Source organism: Primulina tabacum, chromosome 5, assembly GCF_025594145.1.
Source record: "Primulina tabacum isolate GXHZ01 chromosome 5, ASM2559414v2, whole genome shotgun sequence".
NCBI lineage: Eukaryota > Viridiplantae > Streptophyta > Magnoliopsida > Lamiales > Gesneriaceae > Primulina > Primulina tabacum.
The window spans coordinates 14,726,701-14,748,149 of record NC_134554.1 but is presented as its reverse complement, the minus strand read 5'-3'; the positions used below and the strand labels follow the sequence as shown (position 1 = coordinate 14,748,149).

The 21,449-nt window shown below is 34.1% G+C and overlaps 2 protein-coding genes across 2 annotated transcripts in view; one reads left to right on the top strand and one right to left on the bottom strand.

Moving 5' to 3' along the window:
* Positions 1–1,585: 1,585 nt before the first annotated feature.
* The window catches only part of LOC142546923 (protein LNK2-like), a 98,932-nt gene continuing 79,068 nt past the window's right edge, over positions 1,586–21,449 (top strand). The window contains exon 1 of the mRNA XM_075654902.1: positions 1,586–1,590. The gene's annotated coding sequence lies outside the window, so the exon portion shown is untranslated. The remainder of the gene's footprint in view (positions 1,591–21,449) is intronic.
* Positions 9,538–16,449, bottom strand: LOC142546922 (phospholipid-transporting ATPase 1-like). Its single transcript, XM_075654901.1, has 7 exons — positions 14,003–16,449; positions 13,583–13,886; positions 12,238–12,937; positions 12,007–12,130; positions 11,688–11,907; positions 10,531–10,989; positions 9,538–9,996 (listed from the first exon to the last, which is right to left on the bottom strand). The coding sequence occupies exons 1-7, from the start codon at positions 15,525–15,527 to the stop codon at positions 9,777–9,779; spliced, it is 3,552 nt and encodes a 1,183-aa protein (XP_075511016.1). The 5' UTR covers positions 15,528–16,449; the 3' UTR covers positions 9,538–9,776.

The window sequence follows — 21,449 nt, the reverse complement described above, 5'->3', positions numbered from 1 at the left end:
TATTTATTCTATAATCTATTCAATGTAATTACTATATTAGAAAAAATTAAATATAACATGAAAATTAGTAAGATGATTTTTTCTACAATTATAAAATATTAAATTTTAAACATATTCTACAAAACTAAATACGCATTAGAGTTAAATATGTTAAATGACAGTTTTGAAATTACGAAAAAGATTTCATCAGAAATTGTTATTATTCAACCTTCTTGCTTAATTTTTTTTTTAAAAAAGAACCTTGTTGCTCAACTAATAGTCTAGATAAATATAAAATTTGAAAATGTAAAAGGGAAGAGTTTTTTTACTATAAAATGACAAAAATACATTTAAATGTTTGTCTTTTTAATTGTCAAATTGCAATAATATTTATATCACACTCACTAGTACTCTTGTGATGTAGTGCAATAAACATCTATTGGTAGGGAAGAAGTGAAATTTTGAGTTAATTTTTTAGTTGCTTAAACTTAAATATTGATTCCATCTTTTAAATTTATCATGTTATTCAAATATATAACAATTATCACAATTCATAAATCCTCAATTATCAAAATAAATTAAATGCCTTCATATTATTCTAATTAATTCCTTTTATTTTGAATTTCTTATTTAGTTTTAACTGTAAAAAATTGTCAATTTGGTTTTCGCATAAACTAAAGTTCCCCACATAACATGCACGCCTAGAGCAAAAAGCACTGCCCTTTTGCTGATATATATATATATCAGAATATAATATTATTTCAATTATGAATAACAAATTGCCTTCCATAGAGATGTTTGTTTTCAGGTTAAAATGTCTAACAATCCCATTTTTCTCTTCAATTATCAATATTAGTTTTATGGGCAAAACTACGAATTGATCTAAAGTTTTGAGTTGTTTATATTGTTTTTTTATGGCATACTTCGAGTTTCTCTAAAATTCACTTTAATGTGAAATACAGTAGTCTGCAAATTGATGTGGGAAAGGAATTATATGTAATCTCTGAAGTGGGAATTTCAGAGAGGGGATTTTTTGTTAGGGTAAATTGCTCATAAATCCTCAAACACAAACTCAACTTTACCCAAACTTCCTACACATCAAAACCTTTCTTTAAACTCCCTACTACCTTAAAATGGACAAAAATACCCTTATTTCTATTTTAAGTTTAATTGATCCTCCGCGCTTTCGAAATGGTATCAGAGCGAAAGGTTGATTTATTTCAAACACAAATTTTATTTTTAATAGTAACTAATTGTAAGAGAATGAGAATTTCGAAAAAAAATTATGAATCCGAACTTAGGTTCGAGAAAAATAATTTACAAAATTTATTCCAATATTCTGGAATATACACAAGTTAATCTAACTATTGTTAGATATCAGAACCAGAAAGGGACGCAACAGAACCCTCAGGTAAACTCTCAGATAAACTTATGATTCAAACAAACAAGTTTATGGAGATAGTACCAGACTCCTCTAAGCTCTCTTTAGATCTTAGAGAGATCCAGAAAACAGTACAAAATTATGGCAACATGCTATACTTTGTACCCCAAAGAGTTGAAGAAATCCTTAAAACCCAGGAAGAAATTCTTGGAATATTGAAGGATATTCAAACAAGAATTCAGAAACTAGAACAATAACCAAGTTCTAGTAGAAGAACTTCAGGAGGTTGGGTACCACCATCATTTGACACCGAACCTTTGTTACATCAACAAGGGAAGGCCAAAGTGGTGTTAAAACCATTAACTGAAGAAGAAAAGATGATCAATCTAATTAAATCTGTCTCAGAAAAGAAATTTATCTAATGACAACTTTAGAAAGGATTGGTCTAGAGGATCTACAAGAGCTTGCGGAATCTTTCACAAATCTCAAAGTGGTAGATCTAAAGATGAACACAGCAGGAGGAGAAATACCTTCTATAACCTGGTCATCTTCTCAGGAACCACCAAGGGAAAGTGTGGGATCTCAGAATGTAAACATGAGAGAATCTCAATCTGATTTCCATACTGGTGGATGATCACATCCTGCGGGAACTAGGACAAGGAGAAATCAAATTCCCTTGCACCAAACCCCCTACGGGAAGACTGTTTTAGATCCAATACATCTTTATGGGGTTATGCTTAACCTTGATGTATTAGATTTTAAAAACAGGGAAGATCTCATAGATGACTGGACATCAGCTATGACAATCGCAGCAGGAACACTTGATCTCAACAAAGAAGGATTCATTAAACTTTTAGAAATGAGTCTAATGGGATCAGTGAAAATTGCTTGGGACATGACTTCATTAGAAATGAAAGAGTCAGTCCTAGCCGGAGAATCTCTTAGCGAGATAGCTGAAAAAATGGCTACCCTATTTAAAGCACAATTTATAGGGGTAGATTATTTTAACAGTCAAGATACAGAGAAGAGGAAGAAATATACTCAAGCTCTGTATAGTCTTGAATTACACGATATATGTTTGGTAGATGAATACATTATGTTATTCACTAAATATCGATGGAATTCAGGAGTCGAGGAAGGTATAACTATGCAGTTTTTCTTTACAAAGATGCCAAGCCCCTGGAGAGAAATGCTCATAAGGGAATACGTACCTGGAAATCCAGATACGTTGGCAAGAAGAGCCTCTTTCCTTAAAGGAAAATTGGCAGAATGGTGTCACATGGCAGCATTACAAAAGAATTACAAACGCTTAAGGGGTATAAACAAAAGAACTCCTTTGTGTTGTAAGGAAAATGATCTTCCAACAATTATTGGAAGTAAACCACAGAAGCATAAGAGGAAAATTTTTAGGACTCATCCTTATGCTAGAAGTGGAAGAAGTTCTTGGAAGCCAAGAACTGTATGGTCTAGACAGAAAGCCAGATCTTATAAATCTGGACAAAGAAGCGGACCATCAAGGAGTAGGATATCATCTCAAGCATCGAGTACATCTCGAAGCACAGGAAGAACACCTACAAAGAAAACTTTCAGAAGAGCTCATACTCGAGCAAATGAAAGTTTTAAGGATTGTAATTGCTAGACATGTGGAGCAAGAGGTCATATTTCGACCAACTGTCCAGAAAATGAAAAAAGAGGTATTAAACGCTTCGATCCTACCCCGGATATTGAAGAAGCGGTTTATTACCAAGATCTAATTCAGGTATATAGATTCGAGGACATTGCCTCGGATGAAAGTATATATGAAGAAGAAGAAGTATTAAGTCAGGAAGAATCTGATGGAACAGAATCGGAATCTGACTGAAGACGATGTGTTTCGATACGAAACACATGAAGATTTGTCTGGGTTTTTCAGTCAGACAACAATCTCTCATAATATGGTCCAAAAGATCATGAGAGAAAATCCTAGCCTACAGAGATATCAAGGATTCTCTGCGGGACAGGTAGAAAAGTTCTTAGGAAGTCTTGGCCTAAGGAACAGAAAGCATCATATAATCTATAAAGTTTCTAGAAGGGAAATGGCAATCCCGATGGAACTTACAGGAAATAGAATGGAGATGCAGTTAATTCCTTCCGAAGAAATTAAGGAGAAATTACAAAAACTCAAGATAGAAGTAGCAAGGACTATGTCCTGGATTCATATTGGAGCAATCCAAATTATGATAAAGACTACTTTCAAAGAAGGGATAGATCCACATATTGATATTGCTATATGCGATAAAAGAATGGGGAATCTACAAGATTCAGTACTGGGAACAATCTCAGGAAATCTCTGTGCAGGAAAGATTGTAGGAGTAATCTATCCAAGGATAGCCTACAACCTGGCAGATCGAGATTTCAGCCGAGCCTTGACATTGCATCAGAATTTCAAGGAAAAAAGGCTGATGAAAGAAGGTAACAGGTCATATTCTATTACCTATCAAATTTCATATGCTCTATCTAATACACATCATTCTGAATTGTTTATTAGAAATGAGTTTATTGAAATCCCTAAGATATTCGGAAAAGTTGCTCAGGCAATTTATCCAGAAAGAGTCGAGTTTCCTTTAATACAGGAAACAGATATCCAGATCCAAGACAAACCGATTCTACAAAGGAATCAAAGTCTTAGATTGGAATCAAGAAGGCTATCTTTTCAAGGAGATAGAATTACAAGTTACAGATGGGAAAAACCGCCCGTCATAGAAACCCAACAGGAGCCGAAAAGTTTTTCTACAATGGGAAAACTTAGATGCCCAGAAGGGTGCAAGGAAATCGAAATAGTATTTGATATTACTAAGCAAAAGAATCAATTTCCTTGTAATTCTATATACTATTTGGAACAACCTATAACAGGAACTTACCAAGGACTGATTAATATCGGAGAATTGGAAGTTCATATTCAAGGAATTCCAGGGAAAGAATCAAATCGACTGATTCTTGGACTAGAGTTTCTCGAGGAACATAAACCTTGGAGACGTCTAGAGTATGGAATGGAGTTTATGGCAGAGGATAAGATGTGGAAAATCCAATAACCACAAGTCCATTTTCCATATACATTCCAGTAGGAATGTTGTATGAACAATATAAGGTAGAATACTTTGCTGCTTATATTGATTCAGGTGCTGGAATCTGTACAGCAAAAAGAGGTGTTTTTCCGAATAATTTGGAAGAAGAGTTACCAAAGATTGTTGGAAGAGATTTTTCCAGAAGAATCTTAATCTTAAGTAAAGGGATTAAGATGACAGAAATCATGATTGGCGGTGCTGGACACACCTTGGTACAAGGTAAAGACACCACCAATTTATTTTCATGATACAGGAGCTGACATATTGTTAGAAAATAATTTTCTACAGATGTTCAAGTCCTATACTCAAGAAAATGAGACTAGAAGATTAGTGTTCACAACACCATGTGATCACAAAATCATAGTCCAGAGACTCAGAGAGGCATTTTACAGAAAATTGCCAATCCAGTTTCGCAGCAAGCGTGGTGATTCAGGACAACTTCTGAACCCAAAAATAAAGGATTCTAGACGGTTTGGAGAAACAATGCTCCAGTTAAGAGCAGATAAAGTACGCCAACCAGAAGATATAGAATGCCTTAAGATAACTCTACAAACAAATGAAGTAGAGTTTGAATCAAAGGTATCATTGGAAGATGTCAAGAAAATGATCAAAGAAAATTACAACGAAGATCCCTTGGCATGGTGGGACAGAAATCAACTCAAAGCTTGCCTTAAGATTAAGGAAGGCAAAGAGTATGAATTTGTCTGTTGCAAGCCTATCTCAATGAATATCATTGATCAAAAGGATATGCAGATTATAATCAGGTAACATTTGGACATTGGTTTAATCAAAGTAGGTATGTCACCATATAGCAGTCCAGGTTTCCTGGTAAGAAACCATGGTGAGATAAAACGAGGAAAACCCAGATTGATTATTAATTATCAAGAAATTAATAAAATTCTGGAGTTTGATGTGTATTTTATACCAAGCAGAGAACATCTAATTAGTTGCATACGCAATGCAAAGATATTCTCTAAATTTGATTGTAAGTCCGGATTTTATCAGATTCGGATGGAGGAAGGAAGCAAGAAATTCACAGCTTTCTCCACACCTCAAGGACATTATATTTGGGAAGTGTTACCAATGGGATTGGCTAATTCACCCCAGATATTTCAAAGAAAAATGGATAATCTTTTAAAAGATTATTTTAAGTTTATGTTTGTTTACATTGATGATGTTTTAATAGCATCTAAAGATATGAATGAACATGTTAAGTATTTGGAGATTTTCTCTAATGTTTGCAAGAAAGAAGGATTGATTTTATCTGAAAAGAAAGCAGTCATTGCTATAAGAAAGATTGAAGTCCTCAGAATTGAAATCGATGAGTCAGGAATAATTCTGCAAGATCACATAGTTGAAAAAGTGCAGAATTTTCCAGAAAGTCTCAAAGACAAGAAACAACTTCAAAGTTTTTTAGGAGTTGTTAATTTTGCTGGGATGTTTATCAAAAACTTAGCAAAACACAGGAAGGTGTTCAGTCCATTATTGAAAAAAGATACAAGATTTATATGGACAAAAGAACACACAGAAGGACTTGTCCAGTTGAAGAAGATTTGTAAAGATCTTCCAAAAATGGCGATTCCTCAAGATGAAGATGATCTGGTATTATACACAGATGCCAGTGATCATTGGTGGGCAGCAGTTCTTATAAAGCTCACACCAGATGGAGAACAACCATGCAGATATTGCAGTGGATTATTCTCAGATGCAGAAGCCATTATATGGCATATCAACGAGAAGGAATTTTATGCAGTAAAAAGGGCTTTTGAAAAATGGTCATTATTTTTACTTGCTAAGAAATTTACTTTGAAAGTTGATAATACACAGGTGAAAGCTTTCTTAAGGAATAGAATTGAGTCTAAACCGGAGAAGGCTAGATTATTAAGATGGCAGGCACTATGTCAGAATTATATTTTTGATATTGTGATAATAAAGTCTCATGAAAATATTCTTGCAGATTTTTTAACAAGAGATGGACAACATTGACATTAATGCTATTATCAAGATGCAGAGGCATTTGAGGGAACACCTTGAAATGCTTCAAACCGAGTTCAACAAGTTGGCCATTAACGCAGAAGTTGCGGGAAGGCTACAACAAGCTGATAAGAGAATTGTCTCTGATCGAATTACAGGATGTTTACATGCATATACTCAGTTATGGTCTGTAATGCAAAGGTCTATCCTCCAAGGTATTGAGAAGCCATTGGTTTCTCAAATGGAGATTTTTCGAGTACAGGACTTTATACCTGTAGCGGGGGATTCAAATACCCCTTGCAAAAATGTTAAGTCGGGATCATCACCAGATGAGTCGGCTGAAACAAAAATTGAGACTCCTGATCCTTATCTTGAGTCTTCAAGTCAACCCTTCACCTCGGGGATTGAAGAGGGATAGATCAACCTTAGGCCTCGTATTGACAAAGGCAAATCTAAGGTTGGTACTAACGAAGCAACAATTTCTCCATTTCAGGTTTATCAACAGAATTGGGAGAAATTAAAGACAAGAATTGGCATTAACCCAGCTACCAACAGGTTTGATGTTTCAGGAAAATATCACAGGGTATGGATGCAACCAAATTCATATCCAAAAGAGGTTAAAGCGTGGTATGAATTCGGGGCTCTTGCCTCAGTTTATACTACATCACCCAGCTTTCCAGAAATCTCAGGTCTACCAAAGTGGATCCAGGAAGCTGTTCACGAGACTTGGGCGAATAATGATTATTTGTCCAGAAGAGATGTTTTGGAACTATACTTCTTTAGTGCAGCACCAGAACCAGCAGGAAAAGGCTCCCATGAAGCCTTTCATTTCATTAAGTTAAGGAGGCCGGATACAAATGTTCAAAAATTTATCAAGGACCCTCCGACAGAAGAAACACCCCATGTTGCTTCAATTTCTGAAGATGATATGTCTACCAGAAGAGCTTGGGGTCTATGGATCTGTCTCACTGAGATGGACAAAGTCAAGTTTCCGTTCAAATTTTATAATCATTCAGTGAACGGATCATTCCTGTTAAATACCATGACAGGAAAAACAACAAGTTTTGCAGAAGATTTATTCGAGAAAAAGAGAAATCTTTTGTGGAACAGCAAGCTGCCGGCCAGTAAAGAAACTCGCCGAAAATTCTGTAACATGGCACATATAGGAAGATAGTCAGAAAACATCTGTTTTGGATGCCAAAACCAGAATGAACCTGAATTCGGTAAAGGATTCAAACCGAGATCTGAGTGGGGATGGACCACCTTCACGTTTTCCTCGAGGACAACGAAAACCAAAGATTCCTCGATAAAATTAAAGGTGTACAGGTGATCAGCCCACTAACCAAAAGAAGGACCACCATGTGAGTGGAAAGACAAGCACCACCAATAATGGGTGGAAAATGACAAGGATCATTGAATACCTGATTTAAAAAAATAATCGAATGAATAAAAGCAAAACAACTGGTCCCGAAATTTTAATCTATAGATAATAACAATTGGGAACCAGTAAACCACGACGGACTTAAACCAAAACTGGAAACAAAAGAAAATGTATTTTTCATATCTCAAAGTTTCCAGAAGAAGGATTAAGGCAACAAGAAAAGAGCTGAAAAATTCCAAAGATTATTATAAACGGCTCAAAGAAACAGGAAGGGAGATACAAGCTGATCTAATCCAGATGCATATAAACTATTTATGCAGGCAGATAAAAATTCAAGAAATGACTATCTCTAGATTGATGATCTAGAAGAAGACAAATCAAGAAAGGTGGATGAACCATCCCAATGGACCACTCAACCACCATCTCAATGGTCCCCAAGCAAGCTGTAAAGGCTTATGAAGATTTGAAGTCCGAGTTTCAAATCCGAAGGAAGCCTTCTATAAATAAGCAGGCTGAAGGAAGATGAAGACATCGATCAACCTCTTCGTTTTTCTTCAAAACATTTGTAATAATTTTCTTTCAAGTGTATGTGTGTAGTAAGTTCAGCTACTATTAGTAGCTAAACAATTTTCTCCTCCTCTACAGGAGGTTACTATGTATTAATAAAATGTTGGTGTTTGAATAAAGAGATCTTTGCTCTTAGCCCCTCTCATGTATTATTTTCAAAATTTTATCTTTTATTGTACACCCTAAGGTAGGAAACGAATTAGGGTTGTGCCAAGTGTTGCTGAAGGAATCTACGTCAGTAACCATCGGTTGCGATCGCGTGGTTGGGCTTTGAGGAGCAGTGTGTAAAATACGATGGATATAACCCGGTGATACTCCGGTCAAAGAGGTAAAAGATTTAATTTATTTTACGGAAGCATGATGGGCCATTATTTAAAAATGAAAAACCAATTATTCAAAATATAGATATAAGGGTAAATTTGGAAATTTAAAAGAAATGGGAGTTGAAACAAAGTTTTAGTGGGGTAGAGAGTAAAGAGAAAATTAAGAATGAGTATAGGGATTTTTTGACAAGTTCCTCTTTTTGTAATATAATAATAATGATGATGTAAATATTAAATGTTTTATATTTTTATGATCACAATAATAATGTCAAAAAGCATAAAGTGCAAAAAACGACTAATAGTTCGATTAAAAAAACACTAATTGTTCTCCCCAACAATGAATAATAAAAATTAATTGGTAATTCGGCAGCCAATCAATTAGCTTAATAGTAAAATTATCAGTTTCCCAAAATTTAAATTTCAAACTTGAATTACATCATGTGAGCAACTGATAATCGACTGTGAGACCATATCAAATTCAACAATTTTTTCGATTAAAAATTGAACATATGATCTTTCACTATGCTACTTTGCAAATTGAATGTTCGTTATTATTTTAAAAGCTATAGACAAGCGTCTATGTATACAAACGATTATCTTGTTCATGTTACTCATATAGATAGTGTCTTTATCCACTTAACATATGACATGTGTACTGAAATTCAACCATGATATATGGATAAATGATCATGATTCGTCACTCAACACATATGTTATGTATTGAATAGATAACATTACCCGTATGGGTAACATCTACCAAGCAAAAAAAAAAGAACGGAAAAAAAAATGTTACCAATAATAAGTACATGCAAAAAGCAAACTCTGTACTTTCCCAAAACAAAGACTATATATTTAAATGGAAGAAACATTAATAAATGTACAATTACATCCTCTGTAGCAAGACAATACAAAGCTAATACACTATCTCTATCTTCTTCCATAGTATAGCAAATAAACTAGACATGGCAAGCTGGAGAAAATTTCTGCACTGGCCTAAAGAATCGAACAAACTTTACAGAAACAAAGGGAATACACCCAAAAATTAAAAAACCAAGTGAGTGTGACGTCTACCTAGTTGACTTACCAATTATCGAATTCATCTCTATTTGTGCGACATGTGATTCCCTTGAAATTTCAACTTTCTCGGCTTCTCTCGCGATTTGAATGTCATTGGGTCTGTAATTCTGAATGAATATTTTAATGACGAAACGAGGCAGCAATGCTCCTATCATGATCCCAACCAAACACACCCAAAACAATTTAGTCTTGGCAATGGTAAAGAAGGCCCTGCAAAAGTATTGACAAAAAGATAAAGCTCGCATTGCAATTTCCAGGCAATGCAAAGATATACAAGGATCAAGACTTACAAAACTGATGATAGACGCTTATTAGTGCAAGATATGTAGAACTTCGCAAACCATTTACTTATATAATATTATACTTAAAAAAAGGTTGGAAATATTTGAAAGAACGATTGCATATAAAGGAACAAAAAATAGTTTGGCAGAGCTTAAAAGCGCTTTTAAAGCATCATGTCTAAAATATTACCCCGACTCGAGCCTTTTTTAAAAGCATTTAAAAAAGCCCAACTTAGCAAGTTAGATACAGAAATATTTAGCTTAAAAAAAATGATTTGACTTGAGAACTCTTGATAAAGTCATGTTTAAAACTATAGCCCGAATGTACTTGACATATATGAATTTATTTGCTTAATAAAGGATATAATCAAACCCATGAATTGCAGGACATAACGAACATAAGTTCATGCGAAATCTAATATTTATAATAAAAACGATCAAAAGTAGGAATAAGCAATCTTACCAATAGCCAGGAAGGAATGGCAGGCTGTCGATAATAAGGACACAAATGAAAGTAGCAGCAATAGATCCCCAAATGGTGGCATGAGTTATCCAATACCACCGAATGACGTCCATGGCTAAATGTATGTTAACAATTATTACAACGGCAAGAGTCCAAAGATCTCCCATGCTTGAACCGTCCACGTCGCTTTTCCAATACGCGAGCAGAGGCACGAAGAAGGCAGCTATGCTTTGCCACAAAGTGTCCAACATTGTTACCCAAAATAATTTTCCGTTGTAGCTTTCTCGTCTTTGTCCAGCCCCGTAAAGTTGAGGATACTTCAACAGAGTGGTTCTACTTAAATCCTTGTCAAGAATGCCCACAATTATTGTGGGCAAAGCTGTGTATATTATCGAATATAACATACTGCTCCAATCAGTAATGGCAGTCGTCAAAGTGAAACCTGTGAAGAGCACATACCTGGGAGAAACATGGGGTGCACGTGTCAGTTTTTTAAAGACACAAGGTGTAAGGCCGTGAGCATGCTCACTGCCAAACAAGGCAAGTAAGAATAAGGTATTATAAAATACAAAGAACTAGCAGCAACTATCAAGCTGCAGCCCTAGCTAGACGCAGAGTTACACCAAATCCCCAACTATGATATTTTTCCAGCCTTAAATCTGTCTACTTCTATCCTAATAGTTTCAGTATAGGATTCAAACTGTATCCATGTATTTAAACTCATTATTTTTAATAATCTAATAATTGAGGTACTTATCTCCATTAAAAGTCAAAACAGAAACAAAAACGGGCAGCCGCATGAGCATCACAACCATAGATATCCTGTTACTAATGCTTCTATGATGGAAAAAAGACAACCAAAAACACCAATCACCAAACTTGTATTATGAATTCAAAAAACAATTATATTATATATTATAAAAGAATCGGTTAAAAGATATATTAAAAAATGAGAAGAGCAATTGAAAAAAACAGTTAACTGAATAATGCATTATAAACTTCAAAACTGCTACCTCTTTGAGCATTCAAGCTCACCAAAAATCATGAATCAAGATCATGGATGTGGTGCTAGAACAATTATAATCATTCTCTTTGATCTTTATAACACAGAACGTATAGGAAATATAAGTAACTTCAACCACGTAAATCATACTTACCAGAATAAGACAAAAACAAAAACAGCATTCCTGTAGAAATTGTACAATATCATGTAGCTCATCCGCTGATAATTCCAATGTCCATGTACCAGTAACAACGGGACCAGAAATCTGAATTGACCCATTGCAAAATCTGATGCCATGACAGCTTGCCGACCCTCCTGTCCGCTAATCCCAATTCCCACATCCGCCATTTGGATCATTGAAACGTCATTTGCACCTAAAAGCGCACAGAAAAAATTATAAACATTCAGCCCACAAGTTGGCAAAATGACATAACTTGACATAACACGTTATGTCAAGTTATAATGATGCTCACCATCACCAATGGCAAGGGTCATGTCATCAGTTCTATTTTTAATTAAGGCAACAATTCCAGCCTTTTGCAATGGAGCCACCCGACAACATAAAACCACAGTACATTTGCTTGCTAATTCAAAAAGCTGCAAACAAATCAAAATAAATAAATTAAAGAACTTTGGCATAACATAGCAGAGGGAGAGAGAAAGAGAGATTGAGGGGGAACTTGATGTAGCCTCTGCATGCACACCTGTATTTCGAGTTCAGTATCCAGAATATATACAAGGCTCGTCCCATCAATAATTAAAGCAAGTTGATTTCCTCCAGCTTCAGAACCCCTGTGTTTGGGGTCAGAACCAATTTTGAGCTTTTTACACATTAATAAGGCATCTTCTAAGCTCTTTCTACACGAGTCTTTCGAATTGTTGTTGATCACTATCCGAGTCATATTACTCGTCAAGAGCTTAGAAGAGTACCCAATAGAAATTGCTGTTTCCTGTTTGTCTCCGGTCAAAACCCACACCTTGATACCAGCCATTCTTAATGACTCGATTGCTTCTGGCACGCCTTGCTGCAATTTGTCTTCGATCCCTGATGCACCTAATACGCTAAGATGGTTTTCAATATTGTTGGCAACTTTACGAAGTAAAGCTGCCCTCCCAATCAAGGCAGTACTTGCCAACTCGTAAGATGAATGCCATTGTTCGAACTCGGATGCAGACAAATCCCGTGATCCAATAACAAGTGTTCTCAAGCCCCTCGAGGAATACGAGTGCAAATGAGCTTCAGTAGATTTCATCATGTTCAAGTTCACAGATTTATCTATGATGCTGAACATGGATGTATCAGCACCTTTTACTAACACCTTTACTGTCTGATCGGGAGATCCTACTATTACAGACATCCTCTTCCGATCACTGTCAAACTCATGCATACCCAAGACATTGAACCTGCGGCATGAATTGATCAGAATTCAGATGATCAATACATCTGCTTCAAATGTTCAAAATAATAATAATAATAATAAAATGCAAAAGAAAATCAGACAAAACAGTTGCAAGAAAAAGTCATAACTATAAAACTCAACAAATTAGATATGTGATACTAGATGAAGCTCTCCGCAACAGATTAGATAGCAAAAAACAGCCGCGAGCTATAAACAAAATCGAGAAGTAAGCAAAACATGAAACACAATTTATCTGAAAAATCTTCTCAAATTGAAAAGGGCAAATACCAAACCTGCATTAAGAAATATGTTATTCGAAGGGGTGGGTAACAAGTACAAGAGCAGATCCATGTTCATTGTATTATAGAAAAGGTATATATTCAAAGAACTCGTGTACTTAAAGGTGGCAATTAGAACCTCCTGCATATTAAAATTACTCTATTAATGAACATATAGAAACTTCGCGATGAGTGCTATCATAGCATAAATAATGCATATGTATATAATTTTCGAAGACAGTGTACTGACGCTTCTCCGATTGTAAAGTAAGGATAGTGTTATGATCAAATTAAGTGAAGCAACTAGCATCGATAAGACGGAAAATATAAAAAAATAACAACTAATGCAAATGAAGGTTATTTTGAGGTACCTTTGCCTTTCCCCTTGAATGTCGATAACTATGTGCCCAGAAGTTCTTTCAATAAGCATAAATCCATAAGATGCAGCAGCATAGACTAATGCCTGTTCATCAGGAGACTCCCCTTGGTATTCAATTAACTTAACTGAAGGATCAGATGTCTCCATGGTTAGAGGCACGATGGTGTTACAAGCCGCCAATGCCACAAAAAAGTCATGAACATGCCTGCCCTCATACGTGCGTTTGTTTTTTGATAGTTTGAGGAGTTCCGGATCAATATTTACTTTCATCTTTGGCTTCAAAAATATCCCTTCCACTGAAACCAAATAAATACCGAACAAGTAATGGGTTAGCATGACATATAACTGGCATTATTACAATAAAGAACCTTCTCGTGGAATAAAAAGAAAAAGGATATTGCAGTTATTATACCTTGAACCGAATATCCTACATTCTCATCTTCATCTTTGCCACTGGCATTCCCATTGCTGTAGTCTACTCCCCCGATGCTTGCACACTGAAATTCCATCTTATTCTCTGTGAGCGTACCAGTTTTGTCAGAGAAAACATATTTTATCTGTCCCAAATCTTCATTTATATTCAAAGCCCTACACTGAAATCTTGAATTCGATGACTTGTCAAACATCCTATCGTCTCGTATCATAAAATAAGCCTGGCCAACACGGACAAGCTCCATGGATATGTACAAGGATATAGGAATCATAATTTGGAACACAATAACTGACATGAGCAACGCAAAGAATATCTCCAAGCCCCAACCATCATATTTATAATCCTTGACCTTAGGTCCCGAATAGTCCTTTTTTCGATAAAATTGCATTAGATCCAACTCATCTTTGTGGTTTCTCAACCAAACACCTTGAAGAATACACACTATGGCGCACAGAGTAACAAGAAAAATCGAAAGGTATATTATCTCGCGGTTCATTCGTGTCTCAAGACTACTTCTCTTGGATGGAGCTCCGGAGTTGTTGAGCATCGCTTTGGTCTCTTTGCCAGCATAAACCGCAACTCCAAGAGCCCAATCCGTATTCTTCAACTCGCATCCCCGTAAAACTATATTCGACGGCCCAAGTGATACACGTTTTCCATCGATATCCATGTTTGCTTGGAAACCATAAATATTCCTATTTGGTTTTTCACATTTGATCAACCCAGTAAACTTCCCCTCCCCAGGTCTTTTCATCTGTGTTTCTTGCTTAGCATACCGGGTTTTCAAATTTGACTCCCCGTCTAAGTTGGTAGTCTGTAAGTAAGCAACTCCAGTAGCCTCACTCGTAGAGAGCAGTACCATGTCACATGGAATACTTCCATTACCTGAAACCTTTATTATCTCACCGGTCCGTATATCCTTCCATTTTTTCTGCTCAAACTGTCCATTTGCATACACTAAGGCCAATCGGTTATTCTCAATCTTGTCTGACCGGTGTCGCCTATAATCCTCGTATGCATCCTTGACAGCTGTCACTAACAGCACAAACGCTAATGGCAGGATCGACGCTTCCCTACCAAACACTGCCAGCTGGGGAAGCTGATTGAGAATTGCAATCACAAGAAAGTATATGTAAGCAACTCTATGGAATTGCTCGAACAAATTCCTGGGCAAGAAAGTAATGACAGAGTATTTCCCTGTCCTGATCGAGTTCCCAGCAAATTTAAACTTATCATTTGTTTTCTCAGGATCATTTACATAGATAAATCTTGAATCCTCATCGTTGATCTCTTTATAAGAGGTGCTTAACCCTTCAGAATCTCCCCTTGACCCGTGTCTCATGGGCTTCAAGTCTAGCTCACTGGAGCTCAGCTCCCTGACAGAGCGTCCACCGGATGCTTTTGACTGGATAGAAGAGATACTTCGTCGAGAAGAGGAATTTCGTATAAAGTCAGGAGCTTGGTGAGGATACTCATTTATTTCAGTCTGGGATTTTGAATCCATCTTAGAATAAGTTTGGGGGTTTGCAGAATTGGTTTCAAATATCAACAAAAACAAGAAATAGGAAAGGTCTTTGTTTCTGAGGTTTAAACAATCAACGAGCCCTGCTTTAACACCATGATCCAAAGATTAAAGTCCCCTTCAGTATCTCACATATAAAAGATGTAAAATTTATATCCGAAAAACCTAAATTATGACCCCAAAAAAGTCACAAAAATACAACAAAAACCATTAAACTCGAAAGTCTGGAAATCCAGATGAAAATGACAAACCCGATGACAGAAATATGGTGGTTCCAACCAAAACCCCGCCGATCGAATTACACTTCTTCCAACCCAATATAAGAAGAAAAAAAACACCTCAACCAAAAGCCAAGAAAGCTTCCCTTAAATATCCTGTGATTTACTGAATTGCTGAACCAATACTCGACAATATCACAAAAAGATCTCGTTGACCCAAAGAAACAGGACAATAAGAGTACCCAGAATACATAATACTCAACTGAATATTATGTACGGTTAAAGCTGAGCTCTAGTATTGAATCAAGTTCGTACACAGGAACCCAAAAGCCAGTGTGGTGAAGAAGAGGATCACAATTCGTCTTCAGGCCTGACCTATAATTAAGTTTGATGCAATTTGAGAAGGACGCGTCATCAATGTTTCTTGCAAGCAAGAAGGAATGAAAGAAAGAAAAAAGGACAGAATATTCAAATGTCAAATTCCTCAAACTGTGGCAATAATAATGATCTAGCCGGAGGGGGCGGCGTACTTTGCAAGAAACTGGGAAAGGGAGGGAAACGAGAAGAGAAGAGTCAGAATGGGGTGGCTACAGCCAATATGGAATAATGACTTTCTTGATGAGTTCATATATCCCATTGATCAAATCTTGAAATGGTAAATGGCATTTAGTGGTAGCAGTTTTGTAATAATTATATCGCGACTGATTGGAAATTTGGACACTGAAGATTAAATGAACGTTGTTAGCTCTTGCGTATGTGTAGCTGTTGTGCTTTGACATTTGTGCGATGTTCTAGAAGCACGTTCCATGTATATATACACATATATACACATATATACACACACATATACATACATTTCGCGTATTATATCTATATATATTTATTGAAATATCCATTCTTGCTTTGTGTGGGATGCATTCATAAATGTGAAGACTGCAAATTTTGTATAGCAGTGATTGTTCCAAGTTTTAGTTTGTAATAAATGAAACGCCATTTTGGATTCCAGTGGTAAATCCTGTAAAAAAAAATTAAAAAAAAAACTCAAAATTATATTTGGATTGATTAATTTATAGTTGATGATTTCAAATCGATAATAATTCAATTGTTTGTTTGAGTAAATTCAGTTAAAAATGAATTTCAAATCTTAACAATTTATTTTTTAGTCATTTATGGTGGATTTGAAATTCAAATACTTCATTCAAGTATATTCTCAAATCCAAATCTTCCAATCGAAATATAATCTTGTAAGTAAAATTTAAATTTGAGAGAAGTTATGAGTTTAAAATTTAGTATTCTAAGAACAAAATTGGAATATTATTATATGGTATATAAAAATATGATTTCTTTTTATTATATCTTTCTAGAATATTGCTTAGCTTGTGCTAATATGCCTAATAAATTTCTAAAATATAGAAAAAAAATTAAATTGATTAAATTAAAAAAGTGTTGGGATCCAAAAAAATTTATAAGTGGCAAAATTTGAGCTACAATATCTCGTTTTTTAATGTTCAAAAGTGATCTGATCATCGAGAATTAAATCTTGATTTTATAAACAAGAATAAGAAACTCAAAGTAATTTCTCTAAAGACCAGTTAAGCATTTTGTAAAATATTAAAATATCTGCGAATTGAATGTATAAAAATATTTTAATTGAAATATTTCAATAAAACACTTTGTATTCAACATTTTGATATAACACATAAAATACTTCAACAATAAATCTCAAAACAACAACAATAATTAAATGCAATAATTGAAACTTATAGAACACTGTCTATCATAGACTGCAACCTCACAATTCACATAATATTATCAAGACTACAAATAAAATCTTTCAAGTCTTTGAGTAAAGACCATCACTCATCGATTGTCTGGAAATCAACTCTCATGTATATGTCTGAGTGATCGAGTTTGTGAGGATTTAATCAATTACAGTGTATGTTTCTCAAATGTATTCTCACTCTTTTTTGGATTTGCTCTCATTCTAGCTTATTTTATTTGTATATTCTATCCATACTTTAAATCCCCCATCAAAAGCTCGTTGTTTGATCTTCAAAGTACTAAATTTATGACTTTCAATAATGATATGAACGTTTCAAACAAGAATATGATTATTTGGAAAGATTATATATGGTTTTTGATATTAAAATAGTCATATTCGAGTTGCTAGACATTTTTTTAACATGGAGCTGATTTTATGTTGAAACGGCATGAGTTGCTTCCGTCTGCTACTCCTATAGTTGGTCCAATTCTAGATGTGGCTAGAGTTGGTCCGATCCGCCTGCGGCTAGGGTTGGGAAAATTCTAGCTACTCTCTTATCTTGATTATAATTTTTGATTCATTTATTTATGGAAAAATAAAGAACATGAATGTTGTATATTTTTCTCTAGCTTACCAAAAAATTAAAAATCACTCAATTTTGAGTACATATGAGAGAGATAAGCTCAAAATACCAACATGATAACGTAAAAAGATATTTGATCATAAAGCCAAATATATCATTCTTAATACTTGTTAGTTGTCTCACATCGGTTAGTAAAAACTCTGAGAATTGTATATATGGTCTTGGACAATCTTCTCCTCTTGAACTAACTTTTGGAGTTGAGTTAGATTCAAGTTCCAATATTAACAATATTTAAGTTTTATTTTATGTCTCAGAGATTGTTACAATAAGCAATCTATCATTGTCAATTTTTTTTAAAAAAATATGTCTTAATTAGCCTAACCACATAAAAATATAAAGTAATAGAAATTTTTTTTAAAAGATAAAAAAAATTATTTTCAAATCCTATAAAATTAAAATATGTATGTTTTTCATTCGATTTATTATCTGTAAGAGAATAAAGCCGTTGATTAAAAAAAAAAAGAGACGTAGATCCCATTAATTTTCCAAATTCCGTCTTATGTTTTTTTCAAATGCAAACATTTTTATATTCAACCAATTTGAATGGGTTTCAACGTGTTTAATAAAATAATATGTTATTTTAGAATTTGCATCTCGCAAAAAATATAGTATTTAATTTGTATTTCTGATTCTCCTCGAGCATCACAAATTATTGCTTGCCAAAAAGGTTAAATATTTTATTTTTATTTTTAAAAAAAAAACAAAATTGCATCTGACTTTTATCTTCACGACGTGTTGTCACAATAGCCACATTTCTTGTCATAATTTTGGATCTTTATTTATTATTAAACATCGAAAAAGATCAGTTTCCATTAAAACGTTTGCTGTCATAAATACACAAATTTTTAATAATTTAAATTAATTTTTTTTTGGACGTATATTGATTTTTATTGCGTAGTAAATCAAGAATACTATTTTTCTACATTCATATATTTATTTATTTTTCTTAGTTTTGACATTAGGTTATTGTTATTATATATTTATATTATTACTAAATGGTTGGATAATTGTTATTTTTATTTATAATGTATTAGATACATTAGGTGAGCCGGCTCTTTGATATTTGTTAAACTAAAACAATTCCGAGATATATAGATTTAGTTATTTAAATGTATAAATTACAAACAAAAAAAAATCCAAAAATCACCAATCGCATTTAAGAACATTTAACATTTACAAAAAAAAAAAGGTTTGAAACTTAAATGTTAATTTTCAGTTATGCTCTTAAAATTTAAAATTTGTTTTAATTCGCTATTAATCTCTCGAATATGAGAAATCGAGAGATTATTGTAATGGTTTTAAGATACAATATTTATTCAATTGATAATAATAACGACATTATTATTGTTGTTGTTAGGATAAAAATATAAAGGTTAAGTTTTAATTCAACAATTTGATTTTTTGGAAGAACCATCAATCCATCACGATGTTCACAAAAACTTTTGTCAGACGGTCTCACGGATCAATTTCGTAAGTCAAATCTCTTATTTGAGTCATCCATGAAAAAATATTACTTTTATGCTAAAAGTATTACTTTTTATTGTGAATATCGATAGGGTTGACCCGTCTCACAGATAAAGATTCGTGAGACCGCCACACAAGAGACTTACTCCATGATGTTATGTGTAAGAAAATAAAATTACTTATTAATTAGTCAAACTTGTAGTAACACGTGCAATTACAATTTTGAGATTATGAAAACCTTAAAACCATATGAATAGAAAATAAAACTTATAAAATTATTTTTCTTTTTGGGACGAATTTGACTGGTTAACAACTCTACCACATTGTTATTTCCCTATTCATAACTCAGAAATTTGATTTTAAATCCTGAAAAACTAGCTATATTATTGATGGATCACACAATATTTTTTTATTCATTCATCTCACGCGTATACATCGTATATAACACTTAGCTCTTATCAAGTGCAAAAATGATAATATGTAAAGAAATCAAGTGCCGTAGTCGATTTTCGGGTCAGGTTCTTACAAAACGATGCTTTTTTTTTTTTGTCATCTCGGCTGTAAATTCAATAAGGAAATAATTTGTTGTATTAACTACAAGTCAATTGATTGAAAGAAACACATTTGAGAAGCTTCGGAAGAAACTTGCCAGTAATTGGCCATATTTTGGTAAATTTTGTCAAGTGTTCCGGAATTTTCCAAATATTTGACATGGATTATTAAATGTCCATACAAAACACGTCAGGGTGTGCTACGAGCGGATACAACCTGAAGCATCAAGGTTCCTCATACTAGCAAATAATTATTCTGACCGAATTTTTATACTTAATGCTATTTATCGCAGGAATTATTACTTTCTCGTTCACATCAATTAAGAAAATTATTGAAAATGTAAATTCTACAATGAGTATTTTGAAAAACTTAAAAAATTGTTGAAATTAGTTAATAGGTATAACACACACACACATATATAATTTTAATATGCTGCACACCTATCGTGCACACTTATGTGAGCACCGACACCGATGAGGTGTCACTCACCTATTGGATGTGATGAAATATAGAAAAATTATGCATCCAATGGATGAGTGACACCTCATCGATGCTCACATATATGTGCACGGTAGGTGTGCCGCATATCAAAATAGAATATATGTATTAAAAGATAATACTAAATGTGTGAAAAATTGAATATTTGACATGGGAAAAAAGAAAATATAGCATAGCACTTATATTTGAAACAAAAAGGTATATAAAAACAAGACAATTCAAGAGAGTTTTGAAATTAAAATTTTGATAATTATACAAACAAACTAAACATATTTGATTTGTGTCGAAGTTGACATCCAAATACAGTACACAGAAAAATCAACGAATTGAATTTACAAGATTTGACTGGCATTGGCAAGAAAGGCCCGTGTTTGACATTATTCTTGGCAATTGGAATTTGAATTTGTAGCCTTGAGGCTTTATTCTAGGAACACTCGTTAAGAGTTTTGTGGACAATGAAGAGATTTGAAGTGGAGTCATTTTTCCCCAACTTGTACATAAAAATTCGATGAACGAGTTGAACTTGAATTTTTCAAGCTAGCACATATACTGATCGATTTGTATTCAAAATTATCGAACTTGAGTCAAGCTACATACTTCCAAATCAGCTCGGTGCAAGTGAGAGTTTGCCATATGCAAAAAAATTGCACTCCAACTTTCACATAACACACCTTTTCGTTATATAAAAAGCAGTCTTCCTCCAAGAAATCAATACCCTTCTCTTTGAACTAAAAAATTATCGTACTAAGTCATACAATGCCAAACAA